The 27,030-nt window shown below is 35.6% G+C and overlaps 1 protein-coding gene across 6 annotated transcripts in view; it reads left to right on the plus strand.

The window, feature by feature from the left end:
- The window catches only part of PDLIM5 (PDZ and LIM domain 5), a 214,195-nt gene that overhangs the window by 105,298 nt on the left and 81,867 nt on the right, over positions 1-27,030 (plus strand). For 2 of the 6 annotated variants that reach the window (XM_049709180.1, XM_033400363.2), the window contains exons 4-7: positions 8,303-8,345; positions 10,320-10,411; positions 19,212-19,384; positions 19,750-19,786. In XM_049709180.1, coding sequence (XP_049565137.1) covers positions 8,303-8,345; positions 10,320-10,411; positions 19,212-19,384; positions 19,750-19,786 — 345 coding nt within the window. Of the gene's footprint in view, positions 1-8,302; positions 8,346-9,992; positions 10,412-13,352; positions 13,370-16,551; positions 16,567-18,914; positions 18,933-19,211; positions 19,385-19,749; positions 19,787-20,328; positions 21,484-27,030 lie in introns of those variants that run through there. The other 4 variants (XM_049709178.1, XM_049709177.1, XM_033400360.2 and 1 more) reach the window with 4 other exon arrangements.

Here is a 27,030-nt window from a genome sequence, read left to right on the forward strand (position 1 = left end):
CCTTGATAAGAGAAACCCTGAATATGAAAGGTAGGAGGATCTCTCTGTCTCTTTAAGGCTCTAAGCTTTTCCTAAAAGGAAGGAAAAAATAAGTAGACAAACATCAGGGTGTGAGTCGTACCTACTTACCTTTTATCCTACTCTTCAGTATCTGACTCTTACCATGCATTGCTAGATATCTGGGAAAAGCCAATTATGCATATGGTTTGTTATTGATGCCTACTCTCTTAATGTGAATTTTAACCACATTTGTTGTTCAAGGGCATTTTAATAATGTCACGAAAGAACCAGAAAAATGTAGATGTATAAATGGAACTCCTAATTTTTCACAGGCAGATTATTTGCTTTGCAAATCTATTAGTTTCTTATTAATAATGAAGTATTATGTTGATAGTACTATGTTGATAATGTTTTTTTCTCTACCAGATGAGTTGGAAGAGAAGATATATTAAATAGAATTATTATCGTGCCCTAAGGAAGGTATAAACGTAGTAGGTTTTGAGAGAATGCAACTCTGTTATAGATTGCTTGTTTATATTAATCCTAAAAGTATTATAATCTATGTCTGATATGAAATAAAGAATAGGGTTTTAGTGGGAAAGAAGGAAATTATACTTCTCAGTTTCTCTTACAGAATGTATGGCGCATCCTTTTTAGTTGTTCTTTTAGAATTAAAAAAAAAATTACTAATAGTTGCGTTTATAATATGTAGAAGCAGAAGGTGAGAGAGGTTTTTAGTAGCCTTTATCATGTATTAGTAAAGGAACTGAGGTGCAGAGTTAAAAATAGTGCTTAAAATGTCATCCTTAATCCAATAATATTACACCTGTCCCTTTACCAAGCTTCGGTATCAGTGCCCTGGGGTGTGAATTTTATTTGAATGGGTGGTTTGGAAGTTTAGATGGATCATTTAACGGCAAGTAGTGTGAAAGTTGGAGTAGAGGAGTTAAGAGGGATTGAAAGGTAGTGTCCTGCAACCACAGAAGGAATAATGGAAGCTCAACTCTCGTTTCTTATGGCAATCAGTGGCTGAACAAATTGTAATCTGAGGTTTTCCATTATGCAGAATGGTTATGAGGTTTAGACTCCAAAAGAGCCATGGTGATGTAAGATATTTCCTAGAGTGTTTGTTACAGTCAAAACCATAAAATAATCTAAACGAGGGGTTGGCGAACTATGACCTACAGGACAAATCTATCCCCCTTCCTGTATTTATAAATAAAGCTTTATTGGAACACAGTCATGCTCACTCATATTTTGTCTGGATTGTCTTCCTAGCTATAATGGCAGAGCTGAGTAGTTGAGTCTACATCCTGTGACCCACAAAGTCTAAAAGATTGACTGTCTGGCCCTTTGCGGTAAAGTTTGCCGTTTCTTAACAATGGGGCATACAAAAATAGCCTCCTTGTATAAAACCCTTTATTGAAATGGTATTTTCACTCTAAAAGAATTTTACTTATAATAAGTATGAATTATCCTGAACTTTGAAATTCCTTTTATGTAACCTTGAACACATCTAAAATATTATATAATTTCTTCAACATTCTTTTTTATAGAAATTATTTTATAAATACTAGTTAGAAAAATGCATTTTTTTTTCCTTAAATGAGGCTGAGGTTATTGGGGGTGTGGACATGAGGCACGACAGACAAATGAAACTTTCTTCCCCAATAAAAATGTTCTTTTGGAAATAAACGTAGGGTAAAAAAACATTTCTTGTATCTAGAATCAAGTAGAATAATGGGAAATTTTGGATTTACCACTTTATAAAACTACCTTACTTATTGACTTACTATCTGCCGCCTCCATTAAAATGTAGACTCTGGGCAAGGACCTTCTTTGGCTTGTTTTTACCACCGTGTTCCCAAACTTGGAACAGTACTTCAACCATAGACAATAAAGTAGCATATCATGAGATGAAGAAATATTTGTTAATTTGTTGGCTTCTGCTAAGTGAGATGGATATATTAGAGGGAGGATAATGTAGAAATTGGCATTAAACTTTTTAGTGGTCCAAGTTATTTAACATTTCTAGACTTTATTTCTGAAACTTAAGAATTGTATATAAGGCCTTTAATTCAGTATTGAGCTCCTAGTATGACCGACCCCAATAAATGGTAGCTGAATGCTGACACCAATCCTCTCATTGTTCAAATAATGGGAAATATGTTATCATTTTAAGTTTAGCCTAATGCTCCCTTCTCTCCCCTCCCCGCCATCCCCTTTTTTTCCTCCTTGATAATACTGTAACCGTGTGGGTCAGGGAAGCTCAGTAGAAGTCCTTTCCTTCCTTCCTCACCCTCTCTCCCTCTGTGGCTTCATTTAGAACTGGTTGCTGAAAATTTCTTCTCAAGCCCCATCAACTCCTGAGACCACCTGAAAAGGATCTTTACAACAAAAGCCCTTTCCCTTACCTAGGGAGGTAATTATCAAGTGCTAACTGCCTGTTCTGGATTTCTCTGAGCCACACCCAATTTCAAGCCAAGCCCTAGCAGAGGGGGTCCTGGGTACTCAGATGGGCTCCAGCAGTTCCTTTGCTTCTCTCTTTTTACCTTCTTTCTCCCACTCTTCAAAGTCTGTCCAGCTTTAGGTTATTTCTTACTCTCTAGAGGAAAATATATACTTTACTTAGTACCCATAGTAAAATAGAGAAAATGCAAAGAGAGAGAAAGAAAATGAGACTGTGTATGAATGCATGTGTATGTGGTGAATATAATCTTCTATAAGCTAAAAGGTGTTATAACATGCTGATATTAAGTACTATTTTGTACTTATGTTTGTGGAAAAAATAATCTTTACGTGTTCTCAGATCATTTGGAAAAAACCACTGATGCATTGCCATAAGTGATTTAAATGTTTAAGGTTTGAGTTTTTAGGAAAGCCGGCTGACTAAAAGTACAATTAAATATAGGGAAATGGTTTAAAGAGACATCCCTCTACACACTTGAGTGCTCACTTTTTTCCCCTCTGGAGTTGCTTTGTTATTGTAAATTGACAACTTTGCAATTAAAGTGATTAATGATGTGCCCTAGTGTTTATGGGTCCTGAGGTCAGTGAGCCCAAAGATGGCCATGCTGTGGGAAACTTAGATAGAGCTCATCTCACGGAAGATGAACTAAAAATCCTCCTCTTTTCTGTATGATTGTTTATGAGTTAAGTGTATTAGATATGGTTGAAGGCTTCACCAAGACATAATGAGTAATGTGAGTAATCTTTATCACTCCAGTTCGGTTGCATAATTCCTCATTCTTAAACACTAATGTGAACATTCATTGGCAACTTTTATTAGCTAAAAACGTATTACTTTATACAGCAGTGTTGGAAAATTCATTGAGCGTTCGAACAATGCAGTTTTTCATGATTCCTTTGAATCTAATCTTTAATAGATCTGTCGCTTATTTATGGTATTATTTTTCCTATGCATTATTCTAACCAGGGCACCACAATTCCAGTTTTGAATACAACATTGTAATTTAGAACTCCTTTCAACTGTTCAGCCAGAAGTTCTGAAACTGGTTGTAATGCATCAGGGATTTTTATTTTGGATACTGCTCTCACAAAAGTCAATCAGCTTTCAAAATAGATTGCTGTAGCCACACTGACGGCTTTGTTCTTTGAATTCCACGAGCTGAGGATAGTACCGGGCCAGGGCACAAGCCTCCCGCCATCGTGGCTTACTCCCATACAGGGGCTTCGCACTAAGGGAAGAGAGAACAATAAGAAGACTGTTGGACCCGTGGCACCAAGCCATTGCCAGGATCTCTTCTGGTTTGAAACACACCACACTGCACAAAAGTGACTTGTGTCGCTCGCTGCGGTTGAAAGGGAAATCTATTATCCCATTGTGTATTTCCCAGGATTTGAACAGAAAAATGTAGCAATAATTTTTAATAATTATACATCAGGTTTTAAAACTTTATTTTAAAGTCTTTATAAAATTATTTGCTTTTAAGTAATCTATCACATTTCTAAAGTAAAGGAGCAGATGCTCAATCCAATATTGTTCTAAAAAAAAGAAAGACAACTATAAAAATTTTAATTTTGAGAACTAGCTTTCCTTATTCATATATTAGGATTTTCTCCTCAGGAAATATGGGAAATACATATTTCAGTTTGGTGAAGGAAATGAGATTTTCCTCGTTAAACATCGATTAAATTATGCTCAGAGGCTTTGGGTATCTTATTTAACCAAGTCCATGAAAGCACCATCTCAGTAAGAGCGATATTCTATATGACAAAAGGTTTCCAGGATTTTGTGGACTGTAATGTTTCTCTCCCTTAATTGTAGCCACCTGGAGGAGACTGAAAACTTTTCAGGCTGACAGAGATTTACTCTCTTTACTGTTTCTTTAAAATAGCATTTCTCAGAGGGTTTTTCCCTTTCCTAACTCCAACCTTGAGAAAGGTTTCCTGAGCAAATGAATATTCTGAAAACGAGTTCCATAAATGAGTATTCTAAACTCCAAATGGGTGTGGACCATGATCCACAGTATTTTCCTCCTGGGCATTTAAAGGCTTTGAGTAGTCCCTTTATGTAACTTTAACAATGCTTACGTAACTTTAATGCTTACGTAACTTTAACTTCAAGTTTTCTAGATATCTTTGGTAACAGAACCTTTGTTTTGGGGGGTGGGGCGGGGTTGTGTTTTAGAAAGTAGTTTTCTGTGAAGCATGCTTTGAGAAATAGTCTTACTTATTATCAAAAATAGCACGTGTACAGTGCATAAAATGTGGAAAACACACGAAAGAGAAGAAAACAAATATCATTCATAGAGAGCTTCTACTAAATGTTGGTGTGTTTCCAACCACTTTTTTCCATGCATTGATCATGCTCTATATGCTATTTTATATTTCTCTTTTTTCACTTAATATCGTAAAGTAAGCATGTTATCATGCAATTCAGAATTCTTTCTCAAAATGATTTTAATCATTGCATAATGTTTCATCATTTGGTTATATTACAGTTAACCATTTCCTCCTTGTATATTTAATTGGTTGTTTCCTATTTTTCACTATTATAAGTTATACTGTAGGGAATGAGTATATTTTTACATAAAGTCTTTTTCCTCTTTTAGGTTACTTCCTTATGATAGACTCCCAGAAATTGATTTAGTAAGTCAAAGGGTGTGAGCTTTCTTCAAGCCTTTTATAAATAAATGCCAAATTATTTTCCAAAAGAGCTGTAATAATATATAATTCTTCCAGCAGCAGAGTATTCTCACAAACATTATGCATTAATATTTTTTAAAAATTTTGACACTTTGAAAATAAAAGGTGTTGTATCTTTTTATTCTGTTGTTTTGTGATAATTAGTAAAGTTTGATTTTTAAAAAGCTGGTGTGATTGCTGTTCATTATTCAGATTTCAATTGTCATGTATTCTAAATTTCCCAAGCCACAGTAGTTTGTGTTGTAAGAATATGTAATCACACTTAAATATGAGATTTATGTACCCTACTGATCTTTTAAAATGTAAATAATGTATGTTATAGATTTGTATACGTATTTTGTGTGTTAAAAATGCTTTTCCAAATATTTTTAATGTGGGCCAGTTGACTTCTGTTTATTCCAAAAAAGCAAAATAACACATTACAATGAAGGCCATTTTAAACAGGATTCAAAAATTACATGTCTTAAACTGTGAGCTCCTATATATATTCAAACAGAGGTCAGACATGTATCTGATTGGCATGTGATAGAGTAACTCTAAGGAACCTTCTAAGTTTTAATGATTCTAGGACTCATTTGGTAGTTATTTAAATAGTTAAACCAGAACTAATTTTTATTGCATCTAGTGTTCACTCTTCCATTTGACATTTACTTATAAGCCATCTTTTTTTTCTTTTTTCCACCTACAAAATGATGCTTGTGTTTCTAACATGTAGTGGATTCAATCCTGGAATTTTGAGGACAGGTTGTCCCTCTTTGACTGCTTTTCTTATTTCATGTCATTGCACTTACGGGACTTTATCAGAAGGCAAGCAGGGCAGATATTCAAGATCCGGTTTAAAATATTTTTGTGAATTCATATTCTAAGAAGTATTTTTGTAGAACTTTCATTCCATAAAATATGTTAAGACTCATTACTCTGCGTTCTCAACAAACTAAGAGGTTGGGCTCTAAAGTTAATGAAAACTAACCATTCTGGGGCTTTTGTTGTTGTTGTTGCTAACTGTTTAAATAAGAACTGACACCTAGAAAAAACTAAGGGGTTTGTTTTCATAGATGTAGGATATGTGCGTTTTCTTCTGTTTGGAAACCTAGTGACTGTTAAACATCCGTCTTTTGTATAAATTGTTTTTGTGTTGCTAGAAGAGCTCCATGTACCTTTAAGTGTCCAGATGAAAAATGAAAAGGAATATTGTCTTCTCTATTATGGCAAGCTTTCTTTCTTTTTTTTTTTTGGCTGCGTTGGGTCTTTGTTGCTGTGCGGGCTTTTCTCTAGTTGTGGCGAGCGGGGGCTACTCTTTGTTGCGGTGCGCAGGCTTCTCATTGCGGTGGCTTCTCGTTGTGGAGCACGGGCTCTAGGCGCACGGGCTTCAGTAGTTGTGGCACGTGGGCTCAGTAGTTGTGGCTCCCGGGCTCTAGAGCACAGGCTCAGTAGTTGTGGTGCACGGGCTTAGCTGCTCTGCGGCATGTGGGATCTTCCCAGACCAGGACTTTAACCCGTGTCCCCTGCATTGGCAGGCGGATTCTTAACTACTGTGCCACCAGGGAAGTCCCATGGCAAACTTTCAATCATGTCTTGGGTAGTTTTAAAGAGTAGATCCTTTGTGATTACATGTTACTGTGAAATTTCAATGAAAGGAAGATTCCACTGTTCTGTATTTGAACTTGTTTCCTTTGCTTGTTATAATAACCCTATAAGCTAAAAGAGAAATTGTCTGATTGAGACCACACGTGGAAAGTTGTACACCTGCCAGAGGGTAATTCTACATGGCACTAACCAAATGTCAGCATCCATTGTGGTCTCTCATTAGGTTAGCCAATTATTCAGTCTGCCTGCCCTGGCTAACCAAATTAGTTGTTATTGGGAAATTCAGTTGCTGCTAAAAATGTTGATCAGAGTTCATTCCTAGGTTATGATCATGGAGACCAAATATCCTGTGTTAGCTTCTCTGTAAGTAAAAGGATCTCATGGTTTGCATCTTAAAATTATCACTTATTATTTACCTACTATGGTTACATTTCTTGAATTCTGCACTTGCTGTCTTATCCTCAGGCTTATGTGTTGTAAGAGGAGTCAAACTGCTTCTGACATTATTAAACATAACATGTACCTTAATTCTGGGAAAATAGCCTTTAAATCATTAGAAGCTCTCCAATCATTTAGTTACTGTCCTTGACTACAGCCAGTGTATTGTAATATATAAGGACCGTTGGCCTTAGTGCCATCCTAGAAGTAATTTACTTTAATTTTGGAGTTTCTCATGTGAAGCATGGGGATAATGATAGTTGCTACTTTGGTTATTTGTCTTGATTATATGACATACTCACTCCAAATCAATTATCATTATTAGTCCATGGTAACCAAAGGGACAGTAATAATGCAAAAAAGAATAGATTAAGAATAATATATTTGAATATGAGAATAGTTCTGTGCATGGATTTTTGTCCTTCTTCCCTGTTCTCTCCTTTCTACACTCATTACTGATGACCTATTACATGCCAGGTGTAGTGCTGATATAGACACAAGTGGGGCGCGGTCATTGCATTCACTGAAATTATAGCCTAGTGGAAGAACTTAGTTTGGTTTTAGTAGAACAGATACAGTAACGTGCACTGAAGAATATAAATACAAAATTAATATGCCTTCAGTGACCCAGTTCAACCAGAATTTATTCAGTATCTTCACAAAAACATCCAATGTCCTCTGGGCATATTCATGGATGATAGGAGAAAAGGCAGATACTATTGGAGATAGAGATGCAGATTATTTGTTTCAGGAGCCATGCAGGGATCAGAAAGTCATGTTTATTTTACCTTACCCTTTTTGGTAGGGAATAGCCTTAATTTAAAGGTTAAACATGGATGCATTAGCAAACAGGACTGGTGTTTGTCTTTCCTCATTCTTGAGTGGGTAGAGTGGGTATTCATACACTAATGAATACCTAGTATATGAGGTATTGGATCTTACAGCATTTGAGCTGCATGAACTAATTAGATTGTGAATAGTAAAACCATGAATTATGAAACTGTAAATTCTGATGATTTAGTATATTGAGGTATATAATAATAAAAATTCCATTAGTAAGAAGTTTGCAAAAATTCATGTTTTTTTCCTTTTTCTTTTTTTTCCTCAGAGCATCTGCTACACCCAAGCCTGAGCCGGTTCCTGTTCAAAAGGTGTGTTTCTAATCTAGCATCACTAGGACATTATTTGACTGTCCCTCTTGAACCACTGTAACTTGCATTCCTGTCTCCAGTCATACTGACAATTTATAGTTTCGATGCAGTTCTCCGCACAGTTCTTCTTCTTTAAAGATGACGAGGGAAAGTGGAAATCAACACATACAGAATTATCATCTGAAATTATTCCTCATCATTTAAACATTATTTCCAATGTCGTATGTTATCAATAACTCATATCCAGATTTCTTACCTTCACTTTTAATTTGCCTATCTCTATTCACATAATCTAAAAAGATGAATATCACAGTAAGTCTTTAATAACATTTTATTAGTAATATTAATGAGTTTTTAAATTACATTTTCAGAGTATTCTTGGATTAGGTTATTGGCAAGTACCCTTTTTTTCTCATATATATCCTGAAATTGTCCTAAGCCATTATTCATATAATCTGGTTTTGCGCTTTTGGGGGTTTTCTCCTTAATTTTACTTGTGCCTTTCCATTGAATTTATTTATATTGATTCCCAGAGGCATGAAGGTACTTTATCCCCCGCAGTTAGCTTTATTATTTCTGTAACATTAATTTAGATTACTTTTTTTTCCTTCAAATTAAACATAATAGAGCCACCATTGTATGCTTTTTAAGGAATTTTGATTGTTTTTCTTTGGGGATGGTAGGGACTTATTCTTGAATGTCATAGAAGCTTAAGCTGTTGTTTTTTGTTTTTTGTTTTTAACTTCATACTTACTCTGGGATAGGAATTTGCAAACACAAATTCTGTTAATTTTAGGAGGAATTGAGCTTTCTTAGTTGTTGTTTTTTTTCTTTGACTGATGGCAGTGAAGAAACATCTAAGATCTTTTTTTTCCCCTCATGTAACTACTAAATATTAAATATTTATTTTAGAAAAGGGAAGAAATTTATTCCATCTTTAGTGATATCTCACAACATTCCAGAGAGAGAAACAACAGGTGGATTACAGGAAAGGGAAAGGATTGATTTTGTTTTGTTGATTTGTTTGCTTTTTTTGTTGAGTTTTTTTTTTAAGGAGCGATTTCTTGATTCAAAATAATTAGAATGTGCACATTTCTGGGTCAGATGAAAATGAACATTCCTTCGGTTGTTTTGTTTTGTTTTGTTTTTAATTGAGTTAGAAATGTGCTGCTGCTTCTGCATGAATCAAATAATTGTACTCTGGAGAGTAATTAAACAGGTTTGAAAGATGGAATTATAATTGAGACTCTGGATATTTTAAAATAAATATTTTGGTTAGTGATGTTTTGTTTACTGTGGGGTATTTAGAAAATTTTCCTTTGGAATATGTCTGAATTGGTACTTATTTTGGCCTTTAGGCTTTTTGATAACTTTTCTAATCTACTTCCTAAATATTTTGAACTCCTTTCGTTTTTATTAAAAAAAAATATCTACTCAGTATGTGCATCCACGTTATGCATGTTGGGACCAGTTGGCATGCATACTGTGTTATATCAACTCATTGTTTTTACCTGAAAACGTGTGAAGTTTGGCCTGCTAACATGATTGTGTTTGTCTTTTTACAAACTAGCTGTGTGTTCTTTTCAGTGGATCTATTTTGCATGTCTTTGGCCTGTTTTTGTGTATGTTTATTTTTATTTTACATAGGGAGAACCTAAAGAAGTAGTTAAACCTGTGCCCATTCCATCTCCTGCTGTGTCCAAAGTCACTTCCACAACCAACATGGCCTACAATAAGGCACCACGACCCTTTGGTTCTGTGTCTTCACCAAAAGTCACATCCATCCCATCACCATCGTCCGCCTTCACCCCAGCCCATGCGACCACTTCATCACATGCTTCCCCTGCACCCGGGGCCGCTGTCACTCCTCCCCCATTCGCTGCATCTGGACCGCATGCTAATGCCAGTGTTAGTGCTGACCAGCGGTCATCTGCACTGAGCGCTGGTAAACCTGCAGTTCATGTCCCACGGCAGCCCACAGTCACCAGCGTGTGTGCCGAGACTGCCCAGGAGCTAGCGGAGGGACAGAGAAGAGGATCCCAGGGTGACAGTAAACAGCAAAATGGGTAGGTGGCCAAGGGTGCTTTCTGCTCTTATCAAAACTCTTCTTTCAGGCAATTTCCAAGCAAAACTTAATTTCCATCCCCCCCAAAATCAGCTGTTCTTTGAAGGGAGGGAGATGAAGGTTTCATTTGCTTCATTAGCATGTAGCGTTATGTTACATACAATACAACACTTTCTGCAAGGCGATTATAGGTTAATCCAGACCTAATTATGCATTTTGACCTGTTATGAACCATGTAACAGACTCTGTAACTCTTTTTCTCCAAGTCCTGGCACAACGTGGAGCAGCTGGCCCTTATAATGCAAGGCAAACCTTGAATCTTTCTTCCTCAATTTTTCCATCCTTTTATGAGCCACCAAAAGTTGAAACAGAGTGGTTGCAGTCGTGTCAGCTTATGTATCTCATGCTGAAGAGAGGAAATGAGAAGTCTGTAAGAAGCTTTTTTTCTAGGAAGTAGTTTTAAGACAGAAAACAAATTTAGTTTTGACTCATGTCTATGTATGATGCATTAGCTTAGGTCAGCTAGCTAAGCAACATTCTTTTCAGATAAACTTATGCTGGAATTTAGTCTTTAAAATCAAACAGTAATGAGAGGACAGTAACATTAAAGGATGCTTAAAAAATATCAGAAGCAAATTAGAGGATATTTCACTGTAAAAATATTTCTAAAATTTAAAGCAGTGGACACTAAATATATAATGTTAGCAGAATTTTTTGAAAATCCATTCCTTATAATTTTCCCCTCTTTATGGTACAGATTTTTTAAAAACTGGTTGAAGTCTGTTTTCAGCAGCCTCCATTTATAGACGGTTATTTTATTCTTTTTGGAATCCAGTGACCGTACTTTAAGCCAAAGTAATTTTTGTAAAATCATTTTGATCAGATTTATTGTGACAAAAGTGTCTTTTAAAAGGAAAACAAAAGGAAATAATCTGCATGCGTGATTGTTTTTACCAATGCCGGTTCCCAGGAAAATATAATTAAAATAATTGTGTAGATAGGTCCTTTCTGAGATAATCCCTTCTGAATGTTAATTCATGTAATGAAGGGGCTGTGCTTTCATAGCACTGCTGCCATGGCAACTTGGGGGCTTTGAAAAAGAAGGTGGCAGGGTTCCAGGCTGTTGCTGAGAGGAAGGGGCAGGTCTGGAAGGACAGCTACTGGGCCCTACATGCGGTTTTGTGGTGGTGGATGGCTTTTGAAAGTTTCGATGTATAAATTGAGGAAAACTAGTGTCCTAAGTTATCTCTTCTTTCATGTGAGGAAGAGAAGTAGTATGTAGTGTTGAGATGCGTTTGGTTATATTTTTTTTGGTATGTCTTTTTTAAGACAATAGATTTTAGAGTAATCAAAGTAGTACCTTGAAAAAACAGATGCTGCCTGTCAAATGTTAGCCCCACAGAAAACTAAAAGCAGAAGTTTATTGTGTTTGTTAAATTCCAGGCTCAGAAGAAAAAAGTCCTTTGAAGGAAGTATTTGAGTTAAAATCTTTTCTCCTTGCTAACATTTCTTGAAATTTTATAAGAAAGCCTTCTTAATGGAAACTTGTAGAGATAAAAGCAAATTGAGGTTACGGAAAGGTACTACATTGAAAACATGTGAAAGTACCAAGCTGAAATTGTGTTTTATGAGTACAGCTTTGGTGATCAAACTTGAAATGATTTAAAGCTTATTATTTTTCAACTGAAGCTGTAGGCAGAGGTATGGTTACAGGGTCTCTACAGTGGCTTCTTAATCCGTCGACATGTGGTTATTGAGCACATGCCTGGTGATCAGCGCTGCACAAGGTTCAGGACAGAAGGGATTATTACATATTTTGCATCATTAACAAGCAAATTACTGCTTTGGATTCGTAAATTGATTGCATTTAAAAATAGCTTAATTTCAGATGTTGTCCAGATATGTTAGCACGATGAAAAGTTGAAAACAAAGTATCTATGAAGTTCTGAGACATATTTGCAGTGCTCTTTCTCTTACTACATTTAGAGCAGAAAAATCGAAAATAAATCACACATTTTACTATTTACTAGTCAGTGATGTATCATTTTGAAGAACAGGTGTTTTGTGATACTGATGAATTTCCTGCATCCGGTGTCAAACTATTTTCCTGAAATCACTGTCAGCGTTTTTACTAATTATGTGATTATTGAATTTTCCACATTTTTATAGTGTGACAAAAGATCTTCAGCAAAACTCTTTCACAGTTGAGGGTTGTTCCTTTTTTTTAAAGAGAGAGTTGTTACTTTTTATGAATTACTTTTTATTTTAAAACTAATACATGCCAGTAACCAAAAATTTAGGAGTTTAGGAGGATGTGAAGTTAAATGCATAAGTTATCCTTTTCTTCAAAGCAGGAGGACTATTAGTTTTTAAGTGATTTATAGGCATCCCACCCAAATTTGTCTAGGATTAATAAACATAAGACAAATAAGTGCTTATGAATTATGCATCATTACTGAGAAATAGTTATTCATCCTAATGGTATGAAATCTAACGATTGTGTTGCTATCTTTATAATATTTCTTAATAATACTACGTTAACATTCCTATTCCTTCTTATAAGTAATAATGAACAAGGTACTTCTAAGAAATTTTTAGTCCATCTTGTACATATATTAATTTTTAGTTTTGGCTTACTGTCTTCTTTATTACTCTCCTTACTCTACTTAGAGCAAAATGGAACTTTATATTCCAAACTGGAAAGGAGTCTATTTTACATCAAGTAGTTTAACTGATTTACCTTTTCCCTTTCCATATGCCCTTGCATTATAATGTGCCACTGCTTTCAAGAGGTAAGTCTTTCATGCATCCTTAATTAATTTTAATTTCATTGGACTGCAGTTTCTTCTAACAGCTCTTATGTGGGATTTTGAAGAACCTGGCCTTGGAAGATACAAAACATGATATGACAGTAATATTTTTAAATGCTTTTCTCTTTACAGAAAACAAAAGTGACAGAGTTAGTATCCACATTACTGGAGAGAAAATATGGTGACTTATATATGAGTAAACAGCATGAATGCCCGATTTTTGCAAAATTAGGCTAAATTTTGCAAAATAGCTGTAATTTAGAATAACCACATTTAGCCTTTTCAATAAGTTTGGTTTTGCATTGCTGTGTTGTGGTGAATTCCTTTATGGTAGTAAATAGTAGTGTTTAACTTTTATCATAAAATATATGTGGGGTTTGCTGTGTAATGGTTTAAAAGAGGTAATGTTCGGGGTAATTTGTATCAGTCAAGACTATTAGAATACAAAGATAAAGATAGAATGTAAAGCATAAACATATGTACCACTATTGAATAGTACATATAAAACTGAGTTGTTTTCCAAATTCATATCAAAACCCAATATTTCCCAGGTAAAATCTTTAAGAACCATTTCGATTTTTCAGCCAGTGTTATTGAAAGTTTGAGAACTCTATATATGCAGTTGTGTGTCACTGGATGATAAAAATTCTGTGCACCTTGGAATTTGTTAAGAGAGTTAAGTACCAGCTTGTTAAGTGTCACAGGTAGTTGGCATAGGCATTGAAAATAACTGTGGTATAACTTCAAAACCTTGCTTTTGTGTCTGTTGGTATTGATGATAAACTGGTGATTACTAGCTTTAAAAATAGATAAAAATCACATTAGGTAAGAACTTAAATTAATTTTATGTTATGATTATTCTGAGCATGTGCTGAAATTTCCTTATCATCCTACTCTAGAGTAGAATTGGAAATATGGAATATCTATCTTAGACACACTGGAGGGATTAACTATTGAATTATTAGAGCAACTTTCTTCCAGCGTGGCTATGATCTCACTAATTGAAGAGTTTCATGTTATAGACACATAAGAATATTGCACAATGCACTAGAGAAACACCCCCAAGCCCTGATGTATTGTTTGTCTATTTAAAGTTAAATTCTGTACACAAAGATTTCCACTAGTTACTAGATTCCAGTGTAACAATTTGACTTATAAAGGGGAAAAAAATGGGACTTGGAAAAATAAATTTAAGCATTTAGGTTAAATATACATTTTTTAGAATGCAGATTAAGATTCATTAATTTTTTCATTATTACTAAGCATTGTGCTAGATGTTTTTAAATGCAGTATGTGATTGAATTCTCAAGTGATAGAGCTAAGATTCAAGCCTAGGGTTTTTTGAAGCCAAATTTTGGTGTGTCTTGCCAAATTTTTGGTTCTGTCACCTGTTTGTGCCCTGGGCTTATTTCTGTTACTTTGAATTAGTATTTGTTTTTCATGGTTATAGACTTGAGGATAAATTAAGTGAATTGAGGCTACATGAGTGAATAATGTGCATAAACTACAGTTGAGTTTGATAATACTTTTTCTATGTTGAGTCGCTGGAGGATCTATTCTAACAACAAATCTGTATTTGTATAGTTTTCAGAGTGCTTTCAAATACAAAAACGTACACCCTTACAAGAATTCTGAGAGATGAAGACATTGTAATCCATTTCACCATTGAGGAAAAGGAGGCTTCTTATTGCAAATAATTTGCAGCTTGTCCAGGCACAGAGGAAGTGGGTGGCGTAGCTAGGGTGAAAAGCCACGTCATCTGACTTGTCACGTTGGCACAGATGCCACTGTGGTGTATGATGGGCTATTCCACTTGGGCACATTTTCTAAAATTCATGAAAATATCTGTTCAAAGTATTAAAATTGGCATCTTTAGGTTTTAACTAATCAACCCTCTGCTGGCTACCCCTTACCACATCATAGAATATTTCCCCCCAACTTCATTTTGACATAAAACTTCTTCCCTAAATTTTAAAATGTTTAAATATATATCTAAGATTTTATTCTGAGGTGATTCAGAGGAGGTTATTTTGAAAAACTGTTTCCCTACTATTTAAAATAGCAAGGCAGAGGAGAGAATGCTTTGCATTATGGTTTAGAGAAGACTAAATACCCATAAATTACTGAGATTAACTTAATCCTGCATCTCACCCCCACTCAGCAAAACTCAGCCCTTTATTGAGTTAATGAAACTGACTTTGACGTGTGGAAATACCGCTTAGCTACAATGCACAGTCTTAGTATTCAAACTGGTAGGCAGCTTTTCTCACTGCGTTTATAATGAGTAATTAGTTACTCTGACTAAACATCATTGTGGTAGGATTGATTCAACAATGCGTAGAGAAGCTGTATAGCATTTTATACTTTCATCGTCTCTATACATAATAGAATGTGAATATATTTGTTTTTAATGATTTTATGCTTAATAGGCTATATGAATGAATTATGTCTTTCCTCTTTAGGTGTTATTAACCTAGTTCTTTTATCATATCAAACATGCCTTTCTGGGCAATAATTAGGTTGCTGATAACACAGAACTCTGGAGTTCCTCCAAGTGAGCTCTAAACTTCCTGGAATTTGCTTCTGAATGAGGGCGGTGGTAACGATGGACAGGGGAGAGTATGAAAATTGAGTAATAGACTATTATTTATGACCCACTGCTTCATATATTTTTCATCATAATCACTTCATTTTAAAAAATAAGAGAAAAGTTTCATATAGCATATTATTCCTTTATAATGTATGGCTCAGGATAATTTATGTGAGAAGATTACACTTGCTATTAGTAATGTATACTTCTTATCTTATGTGAGACTGAAAGATTTTCTCTTAGTCTGCTCTGATTTTAAAAGTGATTCTAAAATGATCTGTTTCTATATCTGACATCTTATTTATATTTTAATCTCTGCCTTTTATTAGGAACCATGGTAGGAATTTGGATTCACTCTAAAATAAATTTTATAAAAACCTAGAAAAAAATTTTAAATAGTGAATCTTTCTTGGTATTAGTAACTTGAGACTTCAACTAGCATTAATATATAAAATATTTTTCAGTGTTTTTTGGAAACAAACAAATACAGATAAAACTGTTCTCCAAATAATAACAGTGTAACAGAATTTTGACTAACACTTGTTCATTTTTGTTTGTCTGCATTTACGTGATTATTTTGAAGCATGATGTTTGGTGTAATGTCTTCATTTTTTTGAATTTTGTTATTTCATTTTTTCTTCTTTTTTTTTTGGCCTCATCTTTGTTGCCCATCATCCTGGGAACATCACTGCCTTCTCTACTCTATCACATCTTTCTGTGTGTGTGTTATTCCTCCTTCAGTAACCCTGGCACTGTGTAAGTACCTCATCAGTGGTTTCTTTTCTAATTTTCATCATTGTCTCTCTGCAACTTTTCATCTGGCTTTCAACTTAACACCATCACCAAATTTTGTTAGTCTCTTCTCATTGCTTAGAATTTTCAAATATATTAGGAGCCTAGGAAACTTGTTTTCCATGCTAGAAAGCTAAACCTTCAGAAAGATAGATTATTATTATAGACAGTATATACTGGAGTTAGAGATAACGGTTGGGGCCTCCCGTGTTTAATATTTTTTAAAATTTTGAATAAATTTGCTAATTTTGAATGTCTGTATTTTGAAATAAATTGTTTGCTCTTGATAGTTGAATTTATATTCTATCCCAAATACATTTCAAAAAATCAAATTATTGAGATTATTCCCTTCTTTAATCATAGTCATGAGAGTTTCAAAGGCAGTAAACGTTTAGAAACTTTCTATCACTTGACACAGACCTTAAGCTATGGTGAATGTCACAAAAGAGTCTAAGACGCACTGTACTTTTCACAAGTGTGTTGTGGCTAAAAAATATTCTTAAGTGGTGACATTTTATTAATCTTGGTGTCTTAGCTTAACACTATTTTTTTGTATTTTTATAGTCCAAACCTTTTATAGAGGATAAAATAGTCTTATAGCTGAAATTGGCACCATTTAAGAGTAAACACTTACTGACTATAGAGAAATTTAAAACTATAAGTTTAGTAGCTTAAATATAAAGTTTTTCAAGTAATTGCATAAGATAAAGTATTATCTGTTTGGGAATCTGCCAGAGACAGTGTATTTATGAAATAGCATATGTCTATTATTTTGTAATTAAAGAAAATTATGTCTATTTTAAAAAGGGTTAGGAAGTTTTGTTCAATATCAGTAAAAGGTATTTTAGGTATTTCACTCCTGGAATATTAAAATTTTATCATAAATAATAATTTGAATTACTATTAAAATATGCTACTAAATATACCATTAAATACTATTAAAATACTATTATTAGTATTATGTGTAAATACTATTGATTCTGTTCTTTACATATATGATGACTTGTAGTCTTAGAACATGCATTGCAAATAATTTTTCCAATAATCATAAAAGAACACATTATGTTACTTTGTGTTAGTGTGGAAAGCACTTTTACATACTTTACCTACCTTATTTATTCCTCAAAACAACCCTTTAAAGTAGATGCAATCCCCATTTCTCAGGTGGTAAAAATCGAGACTTGGAGAAGTTAAATGACTTGCATAAAATACACACTGAATGGAGGATGTATGCTTAGAACTACTACCTGTCTGACTGTAAAGCTAGTGTTAACTTTAATTCTACCATGTCACTGGGCAAAAACTGTTCTAGTGTACTGAGACAGTTTTTGATGGTATCCCTATTACAATGACACCAGTCACGTGGCATTCTGATAGCAATGTGATTTTTTAGCAGTGAGTTAACCTAGCAGGTGTTGCCACACACATCTGGCACTCTTAGGGTACTTTCTCTGCTTGGATCTTGTGCCACTTGTCTGCTAGTCCAGGCTCAGGTTCCTTCTTCTCTTCTGAAATGAAACTCATAATTTAGTTTGCATTTATCCTATTTGGGGGGCGGGGTTGAGAAGGGAGGAGTATTTATAAAGTTACCTAGATCTTAGGTTAATGTGTTAATAAAATAATGTACATTGTAAATTCTGTAATATTGGTATTTATGCTTTCTTAATAGAAAAATGAATAGTCTTAGCAAACTCAAAGTTCTTGAACTCCGTAGTTTACACATCCCTTTCACATATATTATTTCATTTAATCCTGAGAACAGTGCTACTTTATATATGATATTCTTATAAATGAAAAAACTGAGGCTCAGTGAGATTGACTAGTCAAAAGTCATAGAGCCACAATTCATATCTTGGTCTTTTGATAAATATTTCATTGGTTTCTGATAGACCACAGCTCTTTACAGCAGTGATCCTGCACCCAGCTTTATTTAGGGTTAGGGATATCTGTACACATAAATGAGAATACTGTAGAAAATAAGTTCTGACCCTTTTCAAAATTGTGTTTGGAATTGTTGGTTTAGCCTGTACTACACCATTCATGGCTTCTGGGCCCAGTGAAGAAATGATCATTTACTTTTGTGAAAGCCAACATATTTTAGCAGCATATGGGTGTTTAACAGTGGTTGTGGATGTAGTCCATATCTGCTTCGTTAGCCATAAGATGAACAATACCAGTAATTTTGAATTGTTTGATTTTAATTACTGTGGACTTTGCAATTTCTTGTTATTTTCCTTCTTTTCTTATTCTTTTCTTTTCCTTTTCTTCATGTTGAAATCTCTCTTCTGCTGCCTTCTTCTGTCAATTAAAAGGAAAATCCTACCCAAACGGTAACCTTTCTGTTGAATAGCCATCTATACTATTATTTTATATTAGCATATAAGTACCTTTTTTAAAACTAATTTAAAAAAATAACCTAGTCTACTCTATTTTAGAAGGATGCTTTCTTTTTTTAAGAAAAATTGTTACTGAGTATACTTGAAAAAGCAAAATACACAAAAGGAACATTGAAGATTAAATGTATAAGTTATAAATAATATGGGAGAAGTTATTTTGTTCTTAACATAATTATAAATACTTTAATCCTTTTTTTTCCTTTTGAACCCTAGCCCACCAAGAAAACACATTATGGATCGTTATACAGAGTTTTATCACATACCTACTCACAGTGATGCCAGTAAGAAGAGACTGATTGAAGATACTGAAGACTGGCATCCAAGGACTGGAACGACTCAGTCTCGCTCTTTCCGAATCCTCGCCCAGATCACTGGGACTGAACGTAGTAAGTGAATACCTAGGGATTCTAATGGATGAATATTTCTCTGCCACAGAGAGTGGCATTTAGACTGATGGACAGTTATTGGAAAATAGTAATTTTCCTGAGACAGTTTGCTTTTAAATTATTCCATGCATAGTGGTACTGTAAATAAGCAACCAGCTCAGGAGAGTTATATTGAAAAGTGTAGCAGTAGTAGTAGTCATAGTACTGACTATAGCGTATAGCCAATGTCAATGTGATAAGGAACTTTTTTAGCTGCTCTGTGTAACTTGACCATTTGGTATTAATCGATACAGGTAATTGCTTAAGTGATTTTAAAGTTAAAAAAAAAAGCAAACTGACATTGGATATTGCTTATTTTATTTCAGTGAAAGAATCTGAAACTGATAATACAAAGAAGGCAAAGTAAGTTGTCCTTTCTTTTGGTAAATTGAATGCTTTCCTTTTATGAATGGTCTCAATTTGTGGTTTTTCCAGTGAATGGTATGGCATTTTGTCTTTGCACCTAGGAGCTAAGCTTGACTTTGGTGCCTTTTGTGGGACTGAAATGTACAACTTACAGATTTTTAAATTAGTTGATGCTGTCTGGATTTTTTGTCTATGGCTTGTTTTCTTCAGTATTGAAGTGAGTGGGCAGAAGGGTATATCTGGGGGCGCTTTGCTAACACTACAGATGTTTGTGAATGAGTTCGTGTGTTATCTTGCAGTCGCTTTGTTTGGGGAAAAAAAATGGACGTTTCCAAGACGGCTCTAGAGATTAATTTCTGTACCTCTAAACATGCTCTACCCTTGAAATCTTCGCTGTTAAACAAAACAGCTCTGTGAAATTAAGCTTTTGGAAGGCACGTTTTCTGCATGGTGATCTAAGTGTAGAAACCTTTTCTTTCTCTTTCTTGTGACTCTTCTATCACTCTCTTTTCTTCTTTCTTTTCTTTTTATTTCCACAGGGAAAAGACACCCCTTCACGTCTTTAGTCCCAAATACACAAAATTACGTGACTGGCACCATGAAGTTTCAGCACGCGCTCTTAACGTACAGTGATTTATGAACGTTGCCCCAAGAGCAGCCAGCACATGCCTTTTCGTTCCCTTTTTCTTTTCCTCCAACTTCATAGCAAAATCCGTTTTAAATTTGCCTTATGAAAGACAAAATAGAATCTTTTCTATACTTCTCTAACCATTTCCTGCCATTGTGAAAACAAGGAGGGTGAACACGTTTTGTGCTAGTTGGTAGCTCACAAATGTTAAACCGAGAGAGCAAAGTAAGGAGCCAGATTGATTCAGTGGATTTACATCTGTTTTTATTGTTATTATAGGAGTAACCTTGGAAAAGGAATTATTTTCGTAAGTGGAATCTGGTTGGTTGGTTGAAGCAGAGGTAGATGAGCAAATAATGTCCTTGTCTAATTTGGAAAATACTTCCTTTATGTTACTGCATTTCCCAAGGTTACTTTATTGTAAAGTTCATTATTACGTAATGTTCAAAGTGGGCTGTAAACGCTTCTAAGTAAACAAATATGAGGAGGCAAGATAAAAGAGAAATGACTTTGTTAGAATAGAGTTCATTACAGATTTGGGTATTTTTGTAAAGCAGAAACTATTGAGGGTGACTGTCTGAAGAGCAGGAGGGCACAGATTTGGCTCCCAAAAAAGGAAAGAAGAGAATTCTGCCCCTGTTTGCAATGGGGAAATAATAGTGTTCGTTTGGTTTCGTTAGTTTTAAAAATCCTGTTTTCTACCAAGGCAATTATTTCTAAGCTGGTGGATGTGTTTAGGATATAGACAACTTCTAGGTATAAGCTAGTAAGTTGAAGAAAAGATAGCTTTGCTTTATTTCTAAATCAGGGGAAATGAACATAAAATAAATTGCAATATGAATGATTCTTTATGCAACATCAGAGAAATATTTTACTTAGTGATATAAACTATTATGCATTATTGCTGTTCCAAGGAAGCTCTGTATTGGGCTTTACATGCAAGCTAAATATCTGACCAGAAATGCTTTCTGTCTTGTAATATAATGTATTATATATTAGATTAAATTCAATAATAAATGCATTTTGAAGTTTGGAAAAGTATTGTAATAAAGTTGCCTTTAACTTAGCTTTGTAGTTGTTTTCTGTTTCCTTGAAGCTAGTAACAAGCCTTTCAAGACGTACATTATCACTTTGGTAAAATAAATAATTCTCCTGACATTTAATTTGGACAACGTTTTTAATTTTGTGAGGTTGCTAAAATGTGAGTGTGGAATATGACAAAGATCCATATTTTTTTTCCTGCATTGTTTCATTATTTTACATAACGTCTTATGTGAGTAACAGGTAAGATCAGTTAGACTGGGGCACAACATAGAATGAGGCTTTGTGTGAAAATTATTACTGAAGCATCTTTGCTTGCATTCAAGGTTCCGTTTTTATTTTTCCAGGTTTTCTTGATTTTATTGTCACTGTAAAGTAGGAAAACTGCCTGATAATTTTGAGAAACTAACATTAATTTCAGTTAGTGATTACTATTTAAAATTTGGCATGCCAAATGCATTTTTTAAAATAATTCTAGGATTTATCTATGTTCATTTTTACTATATAATATATTACGATGTCTTTCTTTTAATTTTATCAGTACTTTTTCAGATGTTTCTTATGATTTTATGTTTCTGACATCAATCCCAGTTACCACTGTGTCTCTGGCCTCTGTAAGAAAATCTATTTACTTACACCAGCTTTTCCTATACCCTTTAATTCTTCATTGATCTCAAAAGATGATGCTTGAAAGAAGAATCAAATTCTCATGAAAATAAATGTCTGGGTAGAGTAAACATGGTATTTTACACCAAGAACGAAATTTCTAGAATAACTTCAGCGTTGAGAGAAAGAAAGAGTGTTTTAGGTAAATAAAAGAGTTTTTCCTTAATAAAGACAAGAGAATGTATGTATGCATGTATGGAGAGCTTTATAACTTGAAATAGGTGCAGTGGAAAATAGGAGTTTAATGCCTTGCCTAATTAAAGATAAAATACTTGATGTCTTACTGAAAGCATAGATTTAGGTAAATGGAGTGATCCGCATTTGAGCATGAGGGTAAATGTTCAGCCAGGATCGCAAAGGACATTGCATTTGACCCTGTCAGAGGATAAATTCCTGTGCTCATTTAGCCTCCTGGGACATCTTATAGTCCAAGCTTAAAAGCTAGCCAAAACTTATAAAAACTTCTTGCAAAAATATTGTTGTAAGTCTAGTGACCTAATTTATAGCTTGTTTTTGTTTGTCTCTCTTATACAGACTTTCTTTATCACAGGCTTGTTTTTCATGTAAAATTAGAAAGTTACTCTTCAGAATGTTCAACGGTTTTTTTCGTATAATATTTTACCAGCCAGAAGATAGAATGTCTCCCACACAGTCAGTCTTTTTGCTACTTGAAAAACAATTATCTATGGAAACAGAAACCTACTCCTTTTATACATCATTATGTCCTTTAGGAAGACTCAGGTAAAAAACGTCTTAGAGAGCGTGTTTAATAAAAACTGTGGTGTTAAGAAAGAGAGTAGCAGTCCCTTCTTTTATTCATTTTTTTTTCCTGAAGTATAGGATGAATCGATTTCCCAAGACAAATAATTTTGCAGTAGTTGTGTTGCTGATGTGGATTTAAAACCTTATAAATTGTAAATATTCATTTGTTGCCTGCATTCATTCTTTCACATGAATAATTACTGAATGCTTAAATTCCAGGGACTGATGTGTGCTAGGGATTCAGAAGAATAGCATATCAATATATAAACAAGATAATCTAAGATAATTGTGTTATCAAGATAATAAAATAAGTTAATATAAAGGAAGTTTGGCTTAGGTAGAGTGGGATTACTTAGATTGTGTGGATTTCTGAGGAGATGACCTTAATGCCATCACCTGAGGGAGGAAAAGGGGTCAACCATGTGATGGCTTGGGGTGAGTGCTCAAGGCAGAGGAAACAAATGTGGGAATCCCGAAGTGGAAAGGAGCATGGCGGGTTCACAGAACCAAAAAGACAGCGTGGCCCAAATGTGGCATGTGAAGGGAAGCGTGATCCAAAAACACAACGCTTAACGCGTAGAGGCAAATAATATACGTTCCCAGTACTATCCACAGCATTTTAAATGGGAAGTTGTCTAATTATCATATCTAACCACCTTCAAGTAAAATTAGAAAATGAAGAATCGGGGAGGTTATCAACTTGCTAAATAAAGTATACCCACCTAGTTAGTGCCAGCCCTGGGCATAATGATCAACTTAATGCTTTTCCCATTGAGACCCACTGAAGTCCTAGAAATGTAGTAGATGTTGGTAACATATTTGTAGGGAACAGAATGCCCCTTAAACACACATGAAGTCACTCAAAAACAAAACTTTCACGTGTAGAAATGTGACATACAATGCTCTCTTCATAATTTAGTGATGAATTTGACAATTTAGTCTTCTCTATAAAAACCTGTCTTGGTTTTCACATGTCACCTCAGCTCCAGCCACCCATCCCCTCCTCCAAGGCCGCAGTCTCCGTGAGTAGCTGCCCACATGCAGTGAACTGAGGGTCGGGGGGAGGGTGGAGAGGAAGCCTGGTCGCTGTCAGGCCGGCTGACTGGGGAGGACCTTGCTGGCTCTGTTAGGTCCTGGTTTGGACCTCAGTTGTATCCATTCTCTTCAGCGTGGGCCTTGTCTTCACCTTCTCATTATTCTCTCCGTCTGGGACACTTCTCATCCCTTCTCCTACATTTTGAAACCAGATCACAGACACTATTTAGGGAGATCATTAAAGTGAAAGATCAGTTTAGGGTAGCCTGAAACGTGTATGGAAGTCAAAAGAAAGACACTTTTCTTTCTCTCGAGTAAAGGATGTTTGTCGATTCCATCAGAAGCACCCTGGGAGTAATGAGTAGGTAAAGGTATTTCTATTATAAATAACTTTTGTTTCCTACCTTGCTGTTTGTAGGGTTTTGTTCTTTATCCTTGCAATAAAGCAAGTGTACTGGCAAAAAAAAAGAAAGAAATCAAATATAATCAGGGCTCTATGAATGAATGAATGAATGAAAGAAGAAGCTTCAAGACAGAAAATTAAGATTAACTCTGAACAAATGTGATAAGATCTTGTAACTGGTGAGTGGCAGGATAAGTTTTGTAGCAGTAATTTTCCATATGCCATTTTTAGAATCACACGTGTTAATCATTTAATGGGTCATGTAATACGTTTTATTTGAGCACCTCTGCCATTTCCTTCACATCTTTAAAAGTTTACCTCTAGTTCTTCTCTCCTGTGGGAGACGCTGCTGCTGAGCGGCCTTTGGAAATGTGTAAGGGGATATTACAGATCTTACAGGGTCAGGAGGGCACTACTGGGGGACCAGGGGGACCAGCCATCTTGCAGTGCTCTGAGTAATCCCATGGAATCGAGCGTCATCTGCCCGAACGGCCAGTGCTGGGCCCCAGAGAATGCGGGCCAAGCGCAGATGCTCCCTCATCCCAGCTCCCCTGCTGCCTCCTGAGCCCGTCGCCTGCACATCCTTTCCCGCAGCACCCCACCCCCAACCCCACCCCAACGCCTACCCCAACCCTGCCCCCAGCCCCAGCCCTGCCCCCAGCCCCAGCCCCACGGCGGAAAGAGCCTCACTTCTGAAGTAGCAGTTGTGCCGTTTTTACCACTCCCTGGCACCTCCATTTCTAATTCGTACTGTGGATACTGGTCTGCATGTCCTAAATCTCCCAACTAGAGTACGAGCTCCTTGAATACCAGAGTCTCCGTGTAATATAAATAGGGAGGAAAAGGCATTCTAACAGGCATGCTACTTCTTTCTAGACGTTTATACACAAAGAGATATGTAACTATACCATAAAAATATAAATATTTACGTATGTAAATACAGTTGCCCCCTGAACACAGTGGGGGTTAGGGGCGCCAACCCCCGTACAGTCAAAAATCCACATGTAACTTTATAGTTGGCCCTCCCTCTCTGTGGTTCCACACGCGTGGATTCAACCAAGCATGGATTGTGTAATACTATAGTACGCATTTAGTGAAAAAAATCCACGTATGGGTGGACCAGTGCAGTTCAATCCCGTGTTCTTCAAGGGTCAGCTGTATATAAATATACAAATTCAGTTTGAAGGTGGGTGTTAGGAGTGTAAGCTTCATGTCTAGTGAACTACTTCTTAAATTACAAATATTCTATATTAGCTGAGGCTGCCATAACAAGATACCCAAACTTGATGGCTTAAACAACAGAAATTTATTTTCTCCCAGCCCTAGAAGCTAGACGTCTAAGACCGAGGTGCTCGCAGGGGTAGGTTTCTGGTGAGGCCTGTCTGGCTTGCAGGTGGCCACATTCTCGCTGTGTCCTCACATGGCCTTTTCTCCAAGAGCTCTGGTGTCTGTCTGTTCCCCTCCTTCAAGGACACCAGTCATTTTGGATTAGGGCCTCAACCGTTACGACCTCATTTAACCTTGATTACCTCTTTATAAGCCCTGTCTCAAAAATACTATTGCATTAAGGGTTAGGGCTTCAACATGCATCTGGGGGAGGGACACAATTCAGTCCACAATACACACCAGCTACCGTTCTGTATTAATATTCATTTTGGCCGATGAGCATTTAAGAAAAAGTTATTCTGCAGTAGAGTCACTGACTTAGACCCAGTTGAAAGTAGCATTGTTACCTCTTTTGTGGTGTGTCCTTTTCTAATTTGGTGACAGGTATTTGTCTCCATGTCCTGTATACTTAACTAGAGTATAAGCTTTATTAACACAAGTTGTTGTAGTCTTCACCACCCCCCACCCCCATACTTGGTTCTAGTTAGCACTTACTAATGGTACCAACTGTATATAATTGCATATTTCTCCAATTCCCTAATTGTTAAATTTTAGGGAGATTGTTTACAATATGGTCTATGTAACTTTTAATCTAATAAAAAGTCAACATAAGGTCAAAATTTCATAAAAATATCAAGGCATTAATATCTATACTGAAGGTAAAGTAAAATCATACCTAAGCTGCTTGAAAGGAGAACTGTGCTCTGGACAATCTAACTGGCAAAAGTTGATGCTTTTCCCTTGGTATTATCTGTTGAGTAGTTGTGCAAGGTATTCTTTTTTTAAACTAAATGAACGTTTGTTCCTTAATCCATCTTCCTTTGTGTTTTTGGTCTGTTTTGACATGAATAGCTCAGTGACTCCTGTGAGGTGACAATACCTGACTAATTTTAGAAACAGGCAAATGAAATGCTTAGTGCTGTGATTGGAACAACCAACAGAAATTTTTTTTTTTTTTTCAACAGAAATTTTTATCATTACTAAGGAAACATTTAAAGTTAAGAGTCTAATCTAAAACGTTGATTAAAAAGAAACAGCTGTTCCTGCAGCTTGTAGACCCTCGGGCTTAGAGTCATTTGGAGTTGGCTGGACTATGAAAACACTGAAAGTTACAGCTGCTGACCCATCCAAGAGAACATAGAACCCCTGGCCTGATTGGATGGATTTTCCTACCAGCATTGATGAGACCCATTCTACAATCTTCTTAACTGGTGAGTCATCCACCAGAGGGCAGAGAGCAGAAGCAAGAAGAACTACAATTCTGCAGCCTGTGGAACAAAAACCACATTCACAGAAAGACAAAATGAAAAGGCAGAGGGC

The sequence above is a fragment of the Orcinus orca genome, chromosome 4 (assembly GCF_937001465.1).
Source record: "Orcinus orca chromosome 4, mOrcOrc1.1, whole genome shotgun sequence".
Taxonomy (NCBI): Eukaryota; Metazoa; Chordata; class Mammalia; order Artiodactyla; family Delphinidae; genus Orcinus; species Orcinus orca.